Genomic DNA, 24,748 nt, shown 5'->3' with positions numbered 1-24,748 from the left:
AGATGTAAACAACAGACTAGGGAACATGTTGGTGTAACTGATACTTGGGTATCTGTCCATAAAATTAACTAGGCTTGCTTAAACAGAATTCTAGCTGTCACCTGTCTATCTCCTAACAGTAGGAACCATGGTGGCTCAGGTGCAATCCAATCATCACCCTCAATTTCATGTCCTATAATGATGTGTAAACAAATGATAAAGCCACTGGTCTGCTGGTTTAGTCCAATAATCCAAATCCAGAATTTTAAAACCAGAAAACTATGCAGGAAGTATGAGTGTGCATTGTGTGAAAGCACTCACAAGTACAGGAAAAACCAGACAAAGACCATTAAAACAATTTTGTCTACATGATATTATGTGATTATTCTCAGCCATCATTTCTCAGTTAATATTTCTAAAAATCTACTGAAAATAAGATTACACTGTATTAACAAACATTAAGAGGATTCAGTATTCTTTTAAAAAAGTAAAATTAAAAGGTCACATGTTACTCAAAACTTTTGACAAAAGATCCCAATTGCTCTGAAAAATCACCAGAAGAAAATTTATTTCTGAAGACTCCATCTAGAGTGCGAAGGGAAAAAGGTTCTGTCAGGAACATACTTTATGAAATAGAATAGCCATAAAGAACGACGCCTCTGATTAAATTTAGTTGTAAACTGACTTCCTGTAGCTGCTAAAAATGATCTCACACTGAAAATTTATTTTGAGTTCATGCTTGATCTGACAAACACAGCACCTTTGCATACACATTCCTCCTTCCTCAAATACCCCAAAATGACTCAGAGCTATGCATGGATAACTCTGAGATCTCTGATTTACTACATTTGATAACCAACAGACTAAAATGTATTACTAAAGTAACCTAATCAATAATTCAAGAAAAATATGCCTTCACAGTTTGTTGTGTACTGTTCTTTAATACCAAGACTTCTGTGGTAAATTCTCTTTTAAATGTGCTAATCATTTTTATCTTCCATCATTTTGATTCAAAGATCCAATAATGTTGACATGCTTACAGAGCTTAGTAATTTGACTGCATAAATACTTAATAGAAACTTGCTGAAGCAAATGACTAATCACTACTAAGGCAAGGGTTATAAGAAGTTGAACCAAGGACATTTGGATTCTCCTAAACAAAGCTTGCACATGTTTCCTTCCTGTGTATTACAGCATAGTAAAATTATAATTTGACTACTTCATGAAATACCCCAAAATAGTTAAACTGAATCACAATCACTGAGAAACTGTATCACAGGGAAAATGAAATTAATTGTCACATATGTTTAAGGATATGGAGACAACAATTCATACTCAGACAGCTGACACTAACTTATTCCATAACAGATTTAGGTTTGTTGTCTTAAATCATAAAAATCCCAAGAGTACTGAGCAAGGCCTTTTTCTTTTTTCAGACTTTTCACTAAGATACAGTGCATATAGGCCTTACACATACATGTGAGTCTCTACGCTTATTTTTCTAACCAGTAGGATTTTACTGAAAACTTTAAGATTATTTTTGGTTCTATCTAAAAAGTTTAAAATAAAGTACCCCTAAAAGAAACATTTCAAAAAAGGGCAACAAGTTCAAACTGAGGGGCACATTTTAGGAATAAGGATCATCAAATGTGTTGAATGAATAAAGAAAATTGTGATGTATTCAGGTGTTGGAATACTCAATAGGAATAACAGAGTAACACAATAATATTCATGAATCTCAGAAACAGTTGCTTAGTGAAAGAAACCAGACTCAAAAGTCAAAAGAGTACACAGTATACAAAAATATACAAAAGAGTATAGCTTTCTAGAAGGCTCTGGGGGGCCAGGCTATATGAAGAGGGGAACAAATACAACTTTTGACAATGATACCTATGTTTTACTATTAACTGTGGCAGTAAGCGAACACAGATACAAGTGAGAAGCCTGTGTGGGCCAGAGCAGCACAGCTGCAGGCACTTCCAGTGAGGGCCCACCCTGACCCCTGCCTCTTGGGCCCAAAAGCCCATGCCAAGAGCTGCCGGGAAAAGAGTTGCACAGGTACACAAGCAACAGACAGAAGCCTGCCCCTATACCATTGACTGGTAAGTGGGCACAGATGCTAAAGCCAGAAGCCCACCCGGAACACCAGTGACTGGGGTGCTCAGTCCTCAGCCAAAGGCCCTACCAGACAACAGCTACTTAGGAGGACAGGTACAAGCCAGAGACAGGCCAAGATAAAATCGCAAGTGTGCACACACTTCAGCCAGAACTCCACCCAGACAACAGGGTAGCACAGGGATCCAGAAGGCCACTACTCTGAACCCAGGAATTGCTGCAGTGGTGAGCAGCAGAAAAAGGCTGCTCCGTGGATTGCTGAGAATGAAAGACCACTGGGTGAGGAAATACTGCTTCAACAAAGGCACAGAAGGCTTCACCTTTTATAATGAAAAGACACTTAAACAAAACTCAAAACCAGACTTCCAGATCACTTAAGGCAACACCAAAGGGAAATAAGATGGAACAATCTGATACTCAACAACCTGGACTCCCGCAAGTAACAATGAAAGATTTGGAAAAAATGAATTCAGAAATAATTTCTCAGATAACAAAGATCATGCCCATAGTGCAAGACATGATTAATAAATCTACAGCAGACAGATAAATAAAACACCCAAGCACCATGATGAAATCTCAACATAGGAAACAAATGGAATCCACAAATCAGACAAACAGATGAAAACAGATTTCCAGGAGATTAACCCCCCCCTGCAAGTTTTCATAGCAGAATGAGCCAATGTGAGGACAGAATTTCAGATATAGAAGACAGGATAGCTATTAGTGACCAGAAAAAGAAAAATTTCTTAAAAATAGTAAGGGACCACAAGAAATCAATTCAGCAGCTGCTAGATCACACAAAGAAGTATAACATAAGACTGATCAGAGTCAAGGAAAAAACAGAAGAGAGTACAGATAACATTAGAAAAAAAACCTGTTCGTAGAGGTAATGGCAGAAAACTTCCCAAATAGGGGAAAAGAACTTGATATATAGACAAGTGAGATATATAGGACTCCAACTAGCTATGATTAAAAAAAAAACTACACATAGGTGTATAATAAAGTTAAGTTTCCAGAAACCCCACAGAACAACAAAATTCCACAAGCAATAAGAAAAAAGAAACAAATTACACCCAAAGGAAACCCCATCACAATTACAGCAGACTTCTCCACACAAGCCCTCAAGGTAAGAAGAGCTTGGAGAGACATTTTAAATGCAGAAGGAAAATAACTTCCAACCCAGATTGATGTACCCTGCAAAACTATTTTTCAAAATTGATAGAGAAATAAGACACTTTCATGACAAAGGACACTTTAGGAACTTCAGGAATACCAAACCAAATTTTCAGCACTTCAAAAAATTTTAAACAATATCCTAGGAAAAGACAATGGAAGCCCAGTAGAATGAATCAATCAGGTACAACAAAAAATTAAATGCAAAGGGGGAGAAACCAACAAAAAGAAAAATAAATGACAGGAATAAACCAATACACATGAGTTAAAGCCATCAATGTTAATGGTCTCAATTCACCAATCAAAAGAAATAGACAGAATGGGTCAAGAGGCAAAATCCAACAATACAGTCAATACAAAAAACACACTTAATTAAAAAAGAATCTCATAGGCTGGGGATTAAGCTCAGCGGTTTGGTGGCCTGCCTTGCAAATGCAAGGACCCGAGTTCAATTCCCCCGTACCCACCCCCAATAAATAAATAAATTAATTTAAAAAAAAAGAATGTCATAGACTGAAAGTTAGAGGGTGGAAAACAATACTCCATTCAACAGTAGCCCACCCAAAAAAGCAGGAGTAGCTATCCCTATTTGCAGATCAAATGGATTTCAAACCAACACTTATTAAGAGAGACAAAGAAGCATAGTACATCCTTGTAAAGGGAAAAATTCAAGAGGAAGAGATAACAATCATACATACATATGCACCAAATACTAGTGCAAATGCAAATGGACATGAAAAATCAAATAAGCACTAATACAATAGTAGTGGGGGACCTCAATACCACACTATCACAAATAGATCAATTGGACAGAAAATAAACAAGGAAATACTAGAACTCAAACTCAAACAAATGAACAGAAATTTACAGTGTGTTCCACCCCACAAAATCAAAATTCACATTCTTTTAGGCTGCACATGGGTTGTTCTCCAACACAGACCACATACTTGCTCATAGAACATGTTTAAGTAAGTGCAAAGGAATTGAAGTTATCCCCTGTACACTGTCACACCACAGTGTGATGAAGAAGCTGGAGATCAATAGCAAAAGAAACTGCAGTTTCATAAACACATGGAAATTGAACAACACACTTCTGAATAACCAATGGGTCACGGACCAAATCCATGTAATTAGGAATGAAAAGGGTGAAATTACAATGGGCCCAGCAGAAATGCAGAGGATTATCAATACCTACTTTGAGAATCTATATGCCATTAACATGGAAAACTCACAAAAAAATGACTGATTTCTAGATATGTATGAATTACCAAAGTTGAATGAAGATGACCTAAAAATTCTAAACAATCCAATATCAATCAATGAAATTAAAAACATAATTAAAAACTCACCAACAAAGAAAATCCCTGGGCCCTGACATCTTCACTGCTGAATTCTATAAGACATTTAGAGAGATACTATTGCCACTACTGTTTTAAAATCTTCAATAAAATTGAAAGGGAGGCAATACTCCCAATTCATTCCTGGTAGCAAGCATCACCTTGATCCCCAAAGCACAGAAAGACCCAAATGAAAAAGAGAACTATAGGCCAATTTCACTAATAAACATAGATGGAAAAATCTTTAATAAGATACTGGCAAATAGAATGCAGAAGATCATCAAGAGGATCATACTACTTGACCAAGTGGGATTGATCCTAAGAATGCAGGGATGATTCAACATTCACAAATCGATAAATGTAATACACTATATAATAGACAAAAACCATATGATCATCTCAATGGATGCAGAAAAAACATTTGACAAAATCCAACACCCATTCATGATTAAAAAAAAACCAAAAACCTAAAAAATCAGAAGAGACAGTCTCTGCCTCAACCTGATAAAAGCTATCTATGAAAAACCAACAGCCAATATCATACTAAATATTCAAAAACTGAAAACCTTAACACTAAAATCAGGAGCAAGACAAGGAAGTTCACTATCATCACTCCTGTTCAATATAGTTTTGGAAACATTTGCTACAGCAATTAGACAAGAGAAAGAAATAAAAAGAATAAAGAGAGAAAATGAAGAATTCAAATGGTCATTATTTGCAGACAACATGATACTCTATGTGGAAGACCCCAAGAACTCCACCAAAAGTCTTCTAGACTTAATAACCAAATTCAGTAAATTAGCTGGATACAAGGTCAACACACAAAAATCAATAGCTTTCCTGTACACCAACAATAGACTCTTTGAGGGAAAAGGGGCAAACAACTCATTTCACAATAGTATTTAAAAAAATTTGAAATACCTAGGAGTCAACCTAACAAGGAAACCAAAGACCTCTACTCTGAAAACTACAGCACTCTGAAAAAAGAGATCGAAGAGGATGCCAGAAAATGGAAAGACATCCCTTGCTCCTGGGTAGGAAGAACCAACATAATGAAAATAGCTATACTTTCAAAACTGCTATATTGATTCAGTGTAATCCCAATTGAACAGACTTTAAGAAAACAATCCAAAAATTAATTTAGAATAAGAAGAGACCTGAAATAGCAAAAGAATTCTAGGCAATAAAAAAAGGCAGGGGATATCACAATCCCCAACTTGAAACTATACTGCAAAACTACTGCAATAAAATTGGCTTGGTACTGGCAAAGAAACAGATTTAAGGACCAGTGGCACAGACTAAAAAATTCAGAAGCAACTCTAGACACAGTCAGACACCTCATCTTTGACAAAGGAGCCAAACATCTTCAGTAGAAGAAGGATAGCCCCTTCAATAATGGTGCTAGAAAAATGGGTTTCGATTTGCCAAAGATTAAAACTAGACCTTTATCTCCCACCATGTACTAAACTAAAATCAAAATGGATTAAAGATTTAAGTATTAAAACAAACACTAAACTTGCTGGAAGAGAGTTTAGGTAGAACTCTTGAATACACTGGCATAGGAGAAAAGATTTTATGAACAAAACCTCAGTTGAACTAGCACAATCAATCAAAAAGTGGGATCTCCTATTAAAAAAGCTTTTGCACAGCAAGAGAAACCACCAACATTGTGAAGAGACGACCCACAATGTGGAAAAATATTTTCACCAACTGTTCCTCAGACAACGGTCTACTATCTAGAATATATAAAGAACTTTAAAAAAAATCAGACTTCCCAAATTTAAAAACCCAATTCAAAAATGGGCATCTGAAATGAACAGACATTTTGGAAAAAAATAGAAATAGCAAATAAACATATGAAAAAATGTTCAACATCACTGGTCATTCAAGAGATGCAGATGAAAACAAACAACAGTGAGATTCCACCTCACCCAGAAAGAATGGCTGCTACTACAAAATCAACCAATAACAAGTGCTGCCAGGGCTGTGGGGGCAAAGGAGCCCTACTGCACTCTTGGTGGCAGTGTAAACTGGTGCAACCACTGTGGAAATTGGTATGGAGATACCTCAAAGAACTAGGATTGGAAGTCCCATCTGACCCAGTTATACCCTCTGCTGGGTATCTTTCCTAAAGAATTAAAAGAATCACACCACAGCAATATATGTGCACCCTTGTTCATAGCAGCACAGTTTGCAATAGCTAAAACATGGAAACAGTTCAATTAACCATCAACTAGAGAGTGGAGAAAGAAAATGTTTTGTTTTGTTTTTAAAATAAAATTCAGTACTACTCAGCCATAAAGAATGAGAAATTAGAAACATTTATAGTTAAATGGATACACATTGAGGCAATACTCTTAAGTGAAATAAACAGGATACACATCTATAAATACCAACTAGTTTCTCTGGTGTGAAAAACTGAAAGTGTAAATAAGGACTAAAAGGCATAATAAATAAGGTTAAATAAGAAGAAAAGGGACAAAGGTGGAGGGGAGGTAGGAGGTATAGGGGGAAGGAAAGAAGGGAATGGAATTAATATGAGAAGATGAAAAAATGGAAACAAATTGCCAATGGGGGGTGGAGGAGTTGAAGGGAGGACCAAGGCAATGGGGGAAAAAAAGAACCAACATAGATTACATAAAGGTACAAACTTTTAATGATGAATGTCATTATATTGTATACCTAAAATATAGCGTTAAATTATAAAAAAAAATCGACTGTAGTCCTGAATACACAACTGTATACTATTCAAAAATAATTTGACTGCCTGCTTAAAATGGATGGATTTTATTGCATGAAATTTATACCTAAACAAAGCTGATTAAAAAATAATAATCAGGAGCCAAACACTCCATTCCTTCATTTTATCCATGATGTGAAAAATGCTTACAACCTTTCTAAAAGTAGTACAATTATCACAGGCATAAGAATAACTGTGACGCGGATATTTACACTGTTGCCTGAAAATATACCAGGTGCACACTCTAGGACTTAAAGAAAATTCATCACACCATAGCATTGGAGGGCTACCCTGTCTTCTTGCTTATCCAAATATTTTATAATTAGCCAAAGCAGTACGTTTCTACCTCAAAATTTCTCAGAATACTCTAAATATGGCAATGTTGTCACAAAATGTCCAATAAACTATAGATTAAGGAAGTTAAAATACTTGCTATACAAGTGTCATAGTAATGCAGTGGCACATTCGCACTTTTGAACCCTAACTTAACTCTCTCAGTACTAAATTCCTAACCTGAAAACCACTGCTACTGGCAATAAAATATACTGGGAACTGTTCAATTACTCATGACGTGCCACCAATTCTTTCAAGGATGTCTCAGATATTTTCTATCAGATAACTGGATTAATAACATTGATAAAAGCTTTAGAATCTAATTTTTAAGAGGCAGCTACCCATATTATTAAGTTATTGAACCTGGCTAAACTGGGGCATGATAATTGTATAGGTAGTTATAATAGGAATCTTCTATTCTCATTTGATCACTCTGAAAAACAATATGATCCACTGATGAAAAAGATGCATGGCTATATAAAATTGAAAGTCTTAAGTCTTAACTGAAGAAAATGGAGTGAAATGAATAAGAGATGGGCAAGGTATTTTGCTTTTCTTTATAAATGGGTCTTACCATGTAACCATTTTAAATGCATATTTAACAGAATGATCATTTGTACAAATGCAAGACATTTTTGGCATGTTCATATTTTAAATCAAACAAAAAATAAATTCCTAAACATCAGAGCTAACCTAAATCAATGTTTATATACAAATAATCTGGAAGATTCCTCACCAGTCACTCTGTGACAACTTAAAAACAATCTTTCCCACACTTCAAATATTCAACACAATTCCAAAATTCATAACTATTTCTTAAGACTATTCTGCTAAGGAGTCTAGGAATCACTAATTCCAATAAAGTAACAAAAACAGACATCGCATATTTAGCACTCATAGTACACATTGTTCATAGTACATGCTGTTCTCAAAATATCAGTGAATTCAAAGATGAGGACTTTAGTTTCAGAATAAAAAGACTCATTTAGACAGGCATTAAAATGCAGTGCAATATAGGACATTCTAGAAATCAGTGGAGCATAAATTACAAGGGATTTTAGGCAAAAATGAATAATTTAAAAATATAAAACACTTCTGGTTTATACATATTAACAAGATACATAATTATCTAAAATTTCTTTATTATAAAGTTATTTCCAATAGCTGATATATAGCTTAGAAATTCCTGGCTGAAATAAAGCTTAGCTTAAATGACATCTCTGCTAACATATCAATGAAAAATCATTAATTCTATAAATTCTCAGATGCTCATTAGTGTACTAGATATCAAGAGACATATAAAGATGATTAATGATGATTGCCTCCTTCCAGGACTTCACCACCTAGTGAAGGATAAGATATATCCTCACATAGCTAAATCACAAGATAAAATGAGAAAGTAAATAATTACAAAGTCTTATGCAAAGTTAAAGGGCCATGGATCACTTGAAATTTATAATCTAGTAAAGGATGTAAGTCTTTATAGCTTTAAATCAAGGTAGAATATAAATGTAACGTTTTGATTTAAGAATATTATTTCAGTGTAAAGGATGTCAAGCCACATCAGGCTAGAAGGAGAGGGATGACCTCATGGAACTCTGAGAATGTTAGCTGAGCACAGATGTACAGAGCACTGCTGCAAGAAATGCTTGTATGCCCCTAAAACCATCGGGACTGGGCAGGACCTATACACACTGATTAGTCAGAATGGCCAGCTAATTGGAATGGTTGAGGAGCAGCACCCGAGTGTATGAGGTCAGTCATGAGAAAGGGCCTGAGCAATGAGACAGGATAAATGGTGTAGCTTATTTAGAACAGGAGCAGTTTGTGTGACTAGAAGACAAACAAGGGACAAAACTGTACGTGCCTGAAAAGATAATCTTTCATCTCAAGATAATGAGATTTCATCCAATAGACAAAGCAAAATGTCCCTCCCTCACCACTAGTGACTACATAGGAATACGTACACAAACACACTGTGGTCCTAACTACACTGTGGTCCTAACCTTTCAACACCATTAAGATCTTCAGAGTACTTTCTAATACCACAATTCTGGTTTAATTGTCTGTCCTCCACGTCTGCTTTGTCCTAAGGCCTATCTTGACGAATTAGAATTTTCATTTGTCTTATCCTTTTATCATATGCAATATTGTCTCTCCTATTACACTGCATTAATCCCCCCAAAAGATACACCTGCTTCCCATCTGTGGTTGGTATTTCATTTCTGTGACCTTCGGTTATTCCAATCAACAGGGCAGGTACCTGTTTTCCTTCCTGGCCATGGCCAATCGTGTGTTTCATGCACTTGGGAGAAGGCAGGAGGAGGCCTTTCTAATCGCAGACTAGCACAGAGTGAACATGAGACTTTGGTCAGCATCAAGCTGGAGCTGTAGAATAAAGGGTGCTAGCTCAGATACCTGATACTCCAACTTTATTATTCCACATAGTTAAAATGCTCAAACTTACTGCTCCCATGAACTGATTGGAAAACAGTAAATTATGAGTATAGGAAAAGGTTAAGCCTGATGTCTCCTAAAATCTCTCAATTTTCATTTTTATGTCCAGAATCAAAGTGAGGATTGAAGTGTCCTTGGCAATGACCATTCTGTATTTTCTTGACTGGATCTTCAATCTACCATAGTTTGATGTACAAACTAAACATGCACCCAAGACAGACCTAGGGGCTCTCAGAACAGAGGTAAACAATTAAAATGTGAAGATCATCTACCAAAGTCATTCAAACCCTTAAAAAAAAGAGAATGGAACAACTAGTCATATAACCATTTATCAGTAAATAATTTTGATATAACAGTCCCAGACAATTTTCTAAAAAGGGGGTGGGCTTGAAAGTAAGTACAGAAAAGGGAGTCATTTTTTTCTACTATCCTAAAGGGCAGCATCAATAGTGACAATAACAAAAAATACATAATTTTCATTTTCTTCTTTTTGTTTCTTCCTGCTCACTAATATATATATCAATTATTACTTATTTTCACAGTAAGAAAGTTATTGCACGAGGGTAAGAAATTGTCTGGAAGTGAGCATGAATAATTTTTCTAGAATTAGTGAAATGATCTTCCTCTAGTTTAGAATGTAGGTAAGAGGTCATATGTACATCTGAAACAACATGGATGAAATTAAACACACACAATGTATACATTTTCATTGCATTATACTAATATCTGTAATTTACATGTTTTATAATTGTGTATGACTTTTAAAAAGGGACATAGGATCTCACAGTTCAACATTGGCCAAAGATGAAATGATATCAACAGCAAAAAACAGTAAAACCTGCAATCTGCAAAACTCATCTAATATGAATAAGCCAAGAGTTTGAGCCTAAAAAAATTACTTAACTTTGAAGCTTTTGGGCCACTAATTTAAGTGTAAAGAGGGTAATAAAAGAATATTAGTCCTGTAAAATCCAACAATATGTTGTATACAAGAAACACACCTAGTGCAAAAAGAAGACCACAGAGTGAAAGTGAAAGGATGGAAAACAATTCTCCATGTGAAAAGAGCCCAGAAAAAAGCAGGGGTAGCAATCTTATTCACAGACAAAGTAAATTTCAAACCAAAACTGATTAAAAAAGACAAAGAAGGCCACTACATCCTTGTAAAGGAAACAATTCAAGAGGAAGAGATGACAATCATAACATATATGCACCAAATACTAATGCCACCAACTATATCAAAGAAATATTAAGAAATATGGAAAAACCAAATAAGCACTAACACAATTGTAGTGGGGGATCTAAATACCCCACTTTCACAAAAAGACAGATCATCTAGGCCAAAAGTCAACAATGAAATACTAGAATTGAACCAAGCTTTTGAAAGCATGGACTTAATAGATGTTTACAGGTGTTCCACCCCACAAAATGAGAATAAACATTCTTTTTGGCTGCACATTGGTCATTCTCCAAGATAGATTACATACTAGCTCAGAGAAGAGGTTTGAATAAATCCGAAAGAATTGAAGTTACTCCTTGTATATTATCAGATCATAGTGCAATCAAGGTGGAGATCAATAGCACAAGAAACCATAGGGAACTTTACAAACACATGGAAATTGAACAACACTCTCCTGAACAATCAATGGATCACAGAGGAAATTAAGGAAGAAATCAGACAATTTTTACAAATAAATGAAAATGCCAATACAACATACAGGAATCTATGGGACACTATGAAAGCAATTCTACGTGGAAAATTCATAGCACTGAATGCCCACACTAGAAAAACAGAGCAAGATCAAATGAACAACCTAATGATTAATCTCAGACTCCTAGAAAAACAAGAGCAAGAAAAACCCAAAGCTCAAACAAGAGAGCTTATCTTATAAAAAGTAGAGATCAATGCAGTGGAAACTAAGAAAACAATACAACAAAATAAATGAATTGAAGAGTTGGTTTTTTGAAAGAATAAATAAAATTGATAAACCCTTAGCTAAACTTATCAAAAAAAGGAAAGAAAAGGCTCAGATCCATGCAATTAGGAATGAAAAAGGCAAAGTCACAACAGATCCAAAAGAAATCCAGAGGATAATCAATACCTACTTTGAGAACCTGTACGCTAACAAAATGGAAAACACAGAAGAAATGGAAAGATTTCTAGATACTTATGAATTACCAAAGTTGAACAAAGAAGATAAAAACATTTAAAAAACCCCAATTAACAATCAATGAAATTGAACATGTAATTAAAAATTTACCAATAAACAAAAGTCCAGGTCTTGATGGATTCACAGATGAATTTTACAAGACATTTAGAGAAGAATGACTGCCATTACTCTTCAAACTTTTCAATGAAATTGAAAGGGAAGCAATACTTCCAAACTCATTCCTGGAAGCAAATATCACTTTGATTCCCAAACCAGGGAAAGATGCAACTGAAAAAGAGAACTACAGGCCAATCTTCTTAAAAAATATAGATATAAAATCCTTAATAAGATACTAGCAAACAGAATTCAGAGGATCATCAAGAAGATCATACATCCCGACCAAGTCGGATTTATTCCAGGGATGAAAGGATGGTTCAACATACATAAATCAATAAATGTAATACACGATATTAACATAGTCAAGGACAAAAATCATATGATCCTCTCGATAGATGCAGAAAAAGCATTTGACAAAATTCAACACCCATTGATGATAAAAACTCTGCAAAAAATTGGAATAGATGGTCTATATCTCAACTTAATAAAGGCTATCTATGAAAAACCCACAGCCAACATCATATTAAATGGCCAAAAACTGAAAACTTTCACGTTAAAATCCAGAACAAGACAAGGATGCCCACTATCACCACTCCTCTTCAATATAGTTCTGGAAACATTAGCCATAGCAATTAGACAAGAGAAAGAAATTAAAGCAATAAAGATAGGACAGGAAGAACTTAAATTGTCATTATTTGCTGATATGATACTCTACATTTAAGACCCAAAACCTCTACCAAAAGACTTCTAGACTTAATTGATACTTTTAGCGGAGTAGCTGGATACAAGGTCAACACCCAAAAATTAATAGCCTTCTTGTACGCAAATAACAGAGTCACTGAGAGAGAAATTAGGGAAACAATTCCTTTCACAATAGCATCCAAAAAAAATGAAGTATCTAGAATCAATCTAACAAAAGAAGCAAGAGACCTCTACAATGAAAACTACAACACTTTGAAAAAAGAGACTGGAGATGATATAAGAAAATGGAAAGATATCCCCTGTTCCTGGGTAGAAAGAATCAACATAGTGAAAATGGCTATACTACCAAAACTGCTATACAGATTCAATGCAATGCCAATTGAAATTCCAACACTATATTTTACAGAACTAGAAAAAAGAATCCAAAAAATCATTTGGAACCAGAAGAGAACTAGAATAGCAAAAGCCATCCTAGGCAACAGAGACACGGCAGCGGGTATAACAATTCCCAATTTGAAACTATACTACAAAGCCACTGTGATAAAAACAGCATGGTACTGGCAAAGAAACAGATCTGAGGATCAGTGGAACAGACTGGAAGACACAAAAACAAATCCAGATGTACTCAGCTATCTCATCTTTGACAAAGGAGCTGACCATCCTCAGTGGAGGAAAGATAGCCTCTTTAATAAATGGTGTTGGAAAAACTGGATTTCAACCTGCCAAAGATTAGAACTGGACCTTTATCTTTCACCATGCACTAAATTAAAATCCAAGTGGATTAAGGAACTAAACATTAAAACAGAAACACTAAACTTGCTGGAAGATAAATTAGGCAGAACTGTTGTTGATGACACTGGCATAGGAAAAGACTTTTTGAACAAATCCTCAGTAGCACGAGAACTAGCACAAGGAATCAACAAGTGGGATCTCATCTTATTAAAAAGCTTCTGTACTGCAAACGAAACCATCAACAAAACTAAGAGACAACATACAATGTGGGAAAAATTTTAACAGCTGCTCCTCAGACAAATGACTACTATCGAGAATATATAAAGAACTCAAAACAATCAGCTCCCCCCAAATATAAAGATCCAATTCATAAATGGGCACCTTAATGAACAGATATTTCTCAGACAAAGAAGTAAAAGCATCAAGTAAATATATGAAAAAATGTTCCACATTCAAGAGATGCAGATGAAAACACCACTGAGATTCCACCTCACTTCACAAAGAATGGTTGCTCTGAAGAAATCACACAATAACAAATGTTGATGGAGCTGTGGGGAGAAAGGAACCCTTCTCCATTGTTGGTGGGAGTGCAGACTGGTGCAACCACTATGGAAATCAATATAGAGATACTTCAAAGAACTGGGAGTAGAGGATTCATTTGACCCAGCCATCTCTCTGCCAGGTATCTTTCTAAAAGAATTAAAAGAATCATATCACAGTGATATATGCGCACCAATGTTTATAGTGGCATAGTTTGTAATAGCTAAAATTTGGAAACAGTCCATTTGCCCATCAGTTGGAAACTGGATAAAGAAGATGTGGTTTGTCTATAAAATGGAATACTACTCAGCCATAAAGAATTAAAACTTAGATGCATTCATAGGAAAATGGATACATATTGAGGATATACTCCTAAGTGAATAAATAAGTCACACATGTATAAATACCGAATAGTTTCTCTGGTGTGAAAAACTACAATAGTACATAAGATCCTAATGATATAAGTGACAATGTGAAATAGGAAGAAAAGAGCTAAAGGTGTAGGGAAAATGAGAAGGGTAGGGGAAAGGTAATAAGGGGAAAGAAAAAATTATGAGAAAATGAAAAAATGGAAATAAAGTGTTGTAAATGGGGAGGGGAGGAATGGGTGAAGTGAGGGCAGGGACAAGGGGGAAAATGAGAACCAACACCTGTCATGTAAAGGTACAAGATGCCAATAATGAATGTAATTGTACTGTATACCTTAAATGTACCAATAAACTCAATATTAAAAAAAAAGAATGTTAGTCCTGTCTCCTTTTCATACTGTACTTTGCACTGTATTTCTAGGGCCTATTCTTAGACTTTTTGGGCTTCATAATAAGTAGGTGCTATATTTATACTGATAACACCCACATTCAATACCTCCTTTAGTCTGCACAAGGCTTCTCAGTGGCATTTAACACAGGTGAGCACTCCACTCTCGGGAATACTCTCTTCCTTCAATCCTTAGACATCTCTTCCAATCTCCTCCACCTGTCCCACAGTCCTAGTGTTAGTTTGGGGTGCTCTTCCTGTGACCACACAGTCCTGGATCTTCCCACACTCCCAGTGGGTTCTGTCCCACATAACCTAACCTCAATCTTCCCTTTCCCACTGAATCTGTGAAGTAGTAGAGGCAGCTAGCACATAAGACCAGGGCAGGAAACATACCCCGATTCTACTCAAGCTCTCTCAGGTTCCAGCTCCAAGAGGGACAGACCTAACCCTGGCTGTCCAGTGGCATCCACGGGCAGAGTAATGATAAGAGTGGTATCTCAGGTTTGACCTTCCTCAGCCTAAGTAGAGGGAAGATCACCAGTCTATTACTAAAGACCCCCTAGGTTCTAGCCTTATCAGCCTGTACCTGTGCTCTTATCTATACCAGTCTTCCTTCCATTCCAAATGCATAAATAATTCATTTTGTTCTCAAATGGGGTTAGCTTTTTAAAAATGTATGCCTTGTGGCATGCATATATGGATGTTAAATAAATAAACGAGAACAGCAAAGCAGCAGTCTGGAAACTACATATTGCCTCTTTAACACACACATGAATATCTTTCCTCTTTTATTGTGGAGGCTTTTGTTAAAAATACAATTAAAGTGGAATTATGTTTAGTCACCTGTATCCAATTAGTACAACTGTTTAGGGCTTAGATTTAATGAGATTTATTCCAAAGATTTAATTCCCACTTGAGGCAGTTAGTTTCACTCATCTCCCTATTAAAGACTCTACCCTTACCCAGTCCCACTATGTCCCAAGGCATCAGAATATGAATCAATGCAAACACATCACTACAAGAAGAAAATCAATGTAAAGCACACCACTTTATCGAACATCTTCATATATGGACAAACATTTGTTAGAAAAATTACATTAATCTCCTTGGAAGACTTCTATAAGATTACTTATAAATATGTTGAGAGATGTTAAACATAATAATTGTGAAACCGATATCAGCAAAGATAATGGTACATGTTCCCACAATGTGGTACTCTGTTTTCATTTTAAATGTGAAAAAAATATGTTCCCTGTTATTTTCAATATTAGTGTCTGGTCCAATCTGATAAAAAATAATGAATATAAAACTCTGTATTTTTCTTCAAATATTCTTGATGATTCTAATGATCAAGAAATGTAGGAAAACAGTGGGTTAATATTCTTTCACAGCTCTGGCTATAATTATGTTGACAAGCTACACCTACTATTAAGGTACTAGTGCTCAGCACTAGACTGTTTACCAGCAAGCAGGGTACAGGTGTGGAATAAACAATAACCAACTCATAATCTAGGCTTCATGAGCATTATGTGCTTGCTTGAAATGATTAAAGCACATTTTATAATATTTAAAAATTATTTTTTTCACACTTTGTCCATATCAGGTCTTAAGAGAATACTATCACATGAATTTACAAAATGACAAAACAAAGGAGTGAAAAAACATTATGAATTTAAACTGTTTCTAAGGCTGTCACCATTACAGTATTTTATGATAATGTGTCCAGCACCCAGGCATTTGCATTAGCATGGCTGATCTCAAAGGAAAAATGCCTTCTTCCTGGTAAGCCACCACCTGCTGGCAAAAGGCAGCTCTAGTATTAGACACTTGAAGGTAAACATTTTGATGCCATAAAGAAAAAAATATCATTTCAAAATACCTATATTTAATGCACAACTAGGGTATGTTGCATCATAATATTTTTATTTTGTTTTTTTGCAGCAAGTAGATGACTTCTGAAACTATAAACCTTTCAATAAATTTAATAACATATGATAGGGGTTGGAACAACATTTAATACCTAGTCTACTTATATGTATACTATAATTTCTTGGGTTTGCCAAGGGGTTTGACTAAAAACATGTTTGCAATGTGCTAGGGTTAAAATCTGCTTCTACGAACGTATTCTCTCAGCTAAAAATAGCTCACCATGCAGATCAAAAAAAGCAGACAGTGCAGATGGCAAATCATTAAGCAATAAACATTATCCCTTAAATATATATGTGAGCATAACTCAGAAGTAATTAAGTTAGAGTGACTCATTGTGGGCCCTACCCTACATTAATATAAAATCTCACATTATCTATAATAGAATATATTTCTTCTATATGAGATCAGTTTGTATTCATTTTAAGTGTTTGAATAAAACTCAAATTACTAGATGAAGCTTTATTTCAGCTAATGCTCAAAATTCTCACAAATACCAATATTTGATAATGCTACTTAATGAGGCTTTGAAATAGGAGGCTTTTAAAAAAAAGAATAGATGGGCCTTAGAGATTCTATTTAAAGAAATAATACAACATGGTTAAGCAACTCACACTCTCTCAACTGAGATCTTTTTCTATAAAAGGCACAACAAAAATTATGAGTATTCACTTGCTAAGTAAATAATAAAACAAAAATGAGCAGAAGTTAGTAATGTATGGGCACTGGCTGAACAGAAGCATACCTCTCTCTCTCTCCTTCAGTGATATCATACAAGCGGTTGGCACCTCCATCAGCACAGCCTCTGAAAAGAGCTTCAAAAAAAATTAAAACCATTTCAATATAGGAAATAAAGAATAACATCTTCCAAATAAAAAAACACTAAAAGATAGAAACTCAGTAACATATATAGCAACTCTAACCTACCTGATCATTTCACATTCATCTGTAACACCATTGGAACGCTACATAGCACAAGACAAGGAAGACAAAATCACCTACAGATCAAGTTTATTTCCTTCATGCACCTTTTCAATACCTCTGCTTCAATTCAACAGGAGCCTGTGGATGCTGCCTACATGTGTGTAACATTTCTTGACACTTGTTTTTCCTTCTTTGTAAGAGAAAGTAGGCCTTGGGCTCAATGACAGGATACAGGATACAGCTATTGTGCTTTCCTTTTTAATAGATTTAGACAAGCACTTTCTTTTTAGTGGGCAATATGGAATTTCACTTTTCTTATGATGAAAATATTTTCCTTAAAAAATATTAGGTATAAATTCTCAATGGTGAATGTCATATTGTATACCTAAAATATACCAATAAACTTAATGATTAAAAAAAATAAATCATAAGGGAGATGGATCTCACACAAATAGGAAGGGAACCAAGAAATGAATGGGATAAGGGAAGAAGAGAGAGGGAGGAAGGGAGAAGTAAAAAGAATAAAAGTATGTTATATACATGTGTCAACCACTACAATTAATGTAATAGTTACGTCTTACAAACAAGAACTAACTAATAAAAACAAAAAAATAATGACTATGATTATTTTTAAATATAAACAATCTAGACAATATGGGACTAATGTAAAAGCTGTGAAGATGGTACAAAACTGAAATTTGAGAAATGTTAATCAGCGTCCTCTCTCCACTCATGCTTTTCTCTTTCTTGCTATTGCCCTGGGATTTGCTGTTGCTCATAAATGATGATTTCTTGAAGATTTCTCAGCTCCTCAACGCTACCTTTGATACTGTTGCTGTTTCTCTCATTTTTTTTTTCCTCACAGAAATACACAGAATCATAGCAGCACTTCAGAGTGAACATTACAAACCATCAAACCAAAAGGCACTTGGCTGAAGTCATTAAGACAATGTGACAGGGACTTCACATCACTACAAAAAAAAAGGCTGGAGCGTTTGATTAAAGGATTTGACAGTTAAAATCCAACTTAAGAGCTGACTGACAAAAGAAGAAACTGCCTTTCTTTGAAATTAAAGTTAATGCTATACAGAACTGAAATTGGGAATGAAGAAAACAAATGGTCACTTTCCATTACATAGTGTGTATTCCTTGGCTAACCGAAATTAAATAGTTCAAATTACTAGATCAGCTAAATAAAAAGTTGGTGACATGTATTTTGTTCTACAAGGCTAAACTTATAGATAGTAATAATAAACTGTTATGGCTTCTGTCTACAGGTCCCCCTAAAGTTTATTGCAGTCATAGGTGAGGCTTTTTCAGACGTGGTTGATCTAGAGTGATCTTGACTGATTCATGGTGCAATGCTACAATTAAAGGTGGTAGGATTAAGGGTAGGTGATAAGTAAATCAGTCCACTGATTGGTTTGGCACTACCCAAATCCAGGAGCTTGGATATAATATAAAGGACAGAAAGAGGGTTGTCTGGTTCCTTGCCTTGCTACCCTCTGCCTACCATGTACTGTTCTCTGCTACGTGCCACTCTGCCTTGAAGTCAGCTGATTATGGACTGAAACTTCTACACATTGTGAGCTAAATAAACCTTTCCTCCTTTAACTTTGGGTGTTGCATATTTTGTCTCAGCAATGAGAAAAGTAACTAAGACACAAATCAGTGGGAAAACTCCATAATTTAGCCCCATTTTTCCATACTCTAGGGTGAGATACTTAAGTATTTGAAAGAATGAAATTGTCTCAATTCTAATTAACATACTTAACCATTTCCCGAAACTGTACACCTACACACCCATGCCAGTTTAAAGTATTCAGGCAATTTCTGTGGACAGGAAATACTTTTTGATGGTTGTAAAGGTGCTCATTACCACCTTACCTTGAATAACTGATCAGCGGAGTATAATACTACGCATACACTGGTTTTAACTTTCACCACATTAATATGTTAGTCTCTGACTTGCAGTGGGCCATCGATCCTTTCAGAAAGCTGCTGTCAGTCTGTTCTTTTTTTAAAAAATGAATTTTATCAGTACATTTTATGTATACAATATAATGACATTTATCATTGGAGAATTGTACTTTTACATAATATATCTTATTTTTTTCCCCATTCCCCTGCCCTTGCCTTCTCTTTGTGGCCTTTTTTAAGATCTTCCCTTTGTCTTTGGTGTTTTAAATTTCATTACCATGTATCTTATTTGGAGTTAACTGTGCAGTCTAAATCTGAGGATCTGCCCTCAGTTCTGGATAATTTTAGCCAATGTAATTATTTCCCATCTTCCATTCTATATATTTTTCGGCACTCCACTAAACATATTTCTGGACAGTCTCATTCTGTCTTTTACATTTCTTAAACTGTTTAAACTTTTCATCTCTTCGCTTTGTAAGTGTGAATAATTTCTTTAAATATCTCATTCTCTCTTCAATGATGCCTGGTCACCTGTTTGAAAAGTTTAGTCTTATTCATTCTTTTTAAAGAAGTTTTATATCTTTTTTAATTTAAAAGTCTTTTCTAATGACTTCTTTTGAATGTTTATAATTTTAATAGTGTTTTCAAAAAATCAAACTACTTTCAGATCAAACTTTACTTTTCTATCCTGTGGAGTAGGAGAGTTAATGGGATATTTGAGAGTTAATGGGATATTTAGAGGATTTTCTTACATTTAACAGACCAAAGCCATGCTCCTGCCCTCACACAGCTGTTAAAATCAAAACCCTAAGTCATAAAAATGAGCAAATGCCAGAGGCACTCATAGCTTCAGAACAAGCAAGCTACATATTTGATAAGCAACTTCATTTTATGGTACCTATAAAACACCTTACCTTTTTGCAAGTTTAGTTATACTTTTAAGAGTATTTACAATATTTACCTTCAAATTTTGAGGTATAAACAATAGTACTCATCACAATACTGAAACAAAATAAGCATTTAACAAAGAATAATTTTCCATTTTTATTAGAATGAAAATTAAACATCTGTGTCATTCAGGGTGGAGGGCCTACATTTCACAGACAGTGTAAACCAGAACTTTTTATAAAAACAACTATCACTTTACCACTTACAATACTTTATCAGAAGAGATACCCAGGTCAAAATTATGCCACAAACATAACTTGTAGAAGATCACAGAATATATTATACATTCTCTACATATCAAAACCATTGAAAGCCAAAAGGGAGAGATTATTTCAAATATAAAATGTAGCATAAAACAACTGATTAGGGAGACTGAAAAGACTGATTAATAGAAACAGATGGTAAACTATCAGTAATTATCCTCAGAATACATAAAATAACTCTATAAACAAAATTAACAAGTACATGGAATCTTTTTAATGTAAAAACTGATGCACTGAATAATATAAAAATCTAAGTAATAGATTTTAGTGGGTAAAGATGAATAGAACAACATAAATTTCTCTCACTGTGTTACTTCGCAAAGATTGAATTCATTTTTAATCTATTGGGGGCTGGGGGTGTAGCTCAGTAGTAGGGAGCCTGCTCAGCATGCATAAGACCGAGTTTGATCCCTGGCATTGCATTAAATAACATTTATAGCTTATTATGTCTCAGGCTCTAAATGACACAGAAAGATGCATAACAAGTAGATTCAGCTCTCCAGGCTCACATTACAGTGGAAAAACTGGAAAGAGAAGCAGATATATGCAATATACACTGCTATGATGAGTTCTAGAATAAAGGCATCAAAATACCATGAGAAAAAAGGGGAGATAAATTTCAATAGACACATACGTAAACATTCTTATTGCTAAAATCAGTTTCATTAAGATCTCTGTTACTTCTACAATTAAAAAACATGCTGGTGCCTACTGTCTTTATCACCTAAATTTAAACTGATAGTTTTAGAGCAGTTTATGAAAAGAAAAACCTCTAATGGAAGGAACTGAATGCATCCATATTTATTCCTGTTGTAAATGGCAAAGAGCTGAAATCATCATTCTGAAATTTACAGACTATTCTCTAATTATATTCAGGAGGAAAGTAAGGGTTCAATTCATGTGAAAGGAAAAATAAGTTTGAGCTTATATTTTGCTATCAAAAAGTATCACAAAAATGTATCCTCATTTTATTATCCACTTAAAAATAATAAATGTTTTAATTAAGTTTAAGTATTTTCCACATATACAAATAATACTGACTTTGAAAAAACATCTTTCAATCATATACTAATAATACTGGCCTACGTTAAAAGACAACAATTAGAAAAACAGATATACAAATATCACTGTTAATGAATCTGACCAACTAAAGGTACTGAAAGAAGAGGGCCCTTTAAAATGGGAGTTTTTGATAGATACTAATGAATCAAACATATGTTCACTTCATTATCATTTAAACTATCCTAATCTTAATGGCATGAATTATCTTTTAATGTTTTAAATGTAAATTTCTATTGGCTAACAATAGCAAAATTTTTGTAGATTTGTCACATACAGTGTAATTTCAATGATTAAACAGTTACTATGTAACAGCTGAAGATTAAATACATTAAAAATCTGTACAGCAACTTTATATTTTAAGTGTACAGAAGTATGTTAAATATATCAAAAAACTGTAAGTTTTTTTAAACTTTGCATAATGTAATTTAATGATACTGACAACAATAAGAACTCCATCCACAATTTCAAGTTATTTGGCTACCTCCAAGATTTCTGTTGAATAAACCTGAACAGAATTTGACCTCCTGCAAAGTAGATGGTTATATTGGTTCCAAGTACTTAGGTTCAAGAAAAACTAAAAAAGATTTTAGTTAGCAGTTTTACTTATCTAAAAGGAAAACAGAAGTAAAGTTTGATTCTACTCTGTCTGACATTTATTAGTCTGTGATCTTTAGTCAATCACAAGTACTTTAAGACAAAAAGATTATTATGTACAGTCCACCAAACTGACAAAAAATGTTCAGGGATTAAATAAAGGGAACATAAATAATAGAAGGAATATGTTTGAAGAAATCATCATGGTTTTTATAAGACTATAACTTTGAAGGACAATCTGAAAGATTCATAAAAATTTTATATGCACACTCTTCCATGCAGAAGTAATACAAATTTTATATAAATATTTGTCCAAGTTTAGTAGAAAATATGTACATTGTGTAATCATGAAAAATAAGGGCAAACTTGTATGACGACATAAATGCTGATCACTATCTTACAATTCTAATATGCAACCATCAAAATAAAATAGACCTATGTATTAGTTTGTTATTATGAAAGATTATTAGTCAATAACTTTCAATATCTCTTAGTCAGGTATCAGGGAATGTAGAGAAGGAAACCAAATCTAAGAAAACTAAGAGTCAGGGAAACCTTTTTGGGCCAAGACTGTGGCTCAAGTAATCAGCATTGATAAGATGCAACTGCACTCAAAAATAGGGACAAGTCTCACAATACTAAGGGAACTCTTGACAACTACTGAGAAACAAACACCAAAGAGATACGAGAATCAATGGCTCACATGGCAATATGTATTCCTAATGTGCAGTGACAGAGACATTTCAAAGTTACACGTGGGAAATAACTAAACCTTGTTATTTTTGTCATCATTCAAGCTTGAATACCTGTCTTGTAGCCTTCCTGAAAGCTATGTAAATTTGGTGTTGAATAAAACCCATATCTTGTCAGTTCAGCAGTTCAAACACAGGCAGGCCCAGTGCTTATTTTGCACACATAGAACCCTTCAGCAGTTATTATTTACAAGAAATCAAGATTGGATCATGGAAAATATTTGGGGAAGGCAAGAGGACAGGAGATTGAAACCAGGGCCTTAACACTGAGCTACATTCCCAGTTCTTTTTATCTTTTATTTTGAGACAAGATGACACCAAAGTCACCCAGACTGGGCTTGAAATTGTGGTCTTCCTGCCTCAAGCTCCCAGAACTCTAGGATTAAAGGTACGCACCATTAAAGGTATGCCCAGCTGGAAAAGACTTATCATTCTTTAGAAATATTTTTACAAGGATATGACTTAACTTTAATTTTAAAACCAAAAATAACTAAAATAGACATATACTTAAGATAACAAGACAATTTCCAACATAATATTTAGGAAGAAATCAAATATTTTGTAAGGCTTGTTTATGATTAAGACAAAGTCACCCACAGTTAATGTAGAGAACACAGAAGGTGCAAAATCTGATTGAAAAGATGTTTAACTGAAGCCCCAGAGATTTAAGTAACTCCAGTTACTCAAATGTGGTTAATTCTTAACACAACTTCCACTCCTCTAGTATGGGAAAGAGCTGAGTAAGTCTCTGGAAAAAAAAATCTAATATCTCAATAATCAAAAGTTAAGCTAGGAATCTCTACCATGCCTAAGAAAAAATATTAAGCCATATCCTCTACAAATTCTATGCTTCAGCCACTTCTAGCACCAACATTAGTTAGTCTAATTATATCTAAAGCACTGTATCTCTCCTGATGAGCCTCAGGAACAGCGCACTAACAATTATGTGTTAATAAGGAAGTAATAATCTTGTTTTAAACATGTGAGTCCGTGCACATCTACACAGTGGTCAGTAGAAGGTTTACTGTTCGACACTATGGAAGATAACTTTTTGTTTTGTTTTTTAGATTTTTACATTTGTGCTCACTTCAGCAGCATATATATCAGACTTTTAAATTAACAGATCAGAGCATATGTGTGTGTGTGTGTGTGTGTGTGTATATATATATACATATATATATGTGTGTATATATATATGTGTATATATATATACATATATATATAT

The 24,748-nt window shown here is 34.6% G+C and overlaps 1 protein-coding gene across 11 annotated transcripts in view; it reads right to left on the bottom strand.

The window, feature by feature from the left end:
* The window catches only part of Tpk1 (thiamin pyrophosphokinase 1), a 360,539-nt gene that overhangs the window by 215,310 nt on the left and 120,481 nt on the right, over positions 1 to 24,748 (bottom strand). For 10 of the 11 annotated variants that reach the window (XM_010638565.3, XM_010638576.3, XM_019209683.2 and 7 more), the window contains exon 3: positions 17,806 to 17,875. In XM_010638565.3, the coding sequence (XP_010636867.1) occupies positions 17,806 to 17,875 (70 nt within the window). Of the gene's footprint in view, positions 1 to 9,940; positions 10,011 to 17,805; positions 17,876 to 24,748 lie in introns of those variants that run through there. The other variant, XM_033764478.1, reaches the window with a different exon arrangement.

This window comes from Fukomys damarensis, unplaced genomic scaffold, assembly GCF_012274545.1.
Source record: "Fukomys damarensis isolate Sample0158 unplaced genomic scaffold, DMR_v1.0_HiC HiC_scaffold_16, whole genome shotgun sequence".
Taxonomy (NCBI): domain Eukaryota; kingdom Metazoa; phylum Chordata; class Mammalia; order Rodentia; family Bathyergidae; genus Fukomys; species Fukomys damarensis.
The sequence above is the reverse complement of the archived record's forward strand: the minus strand, read 5'-3'. Positions and strand labels throughout refer to the sequence as shown.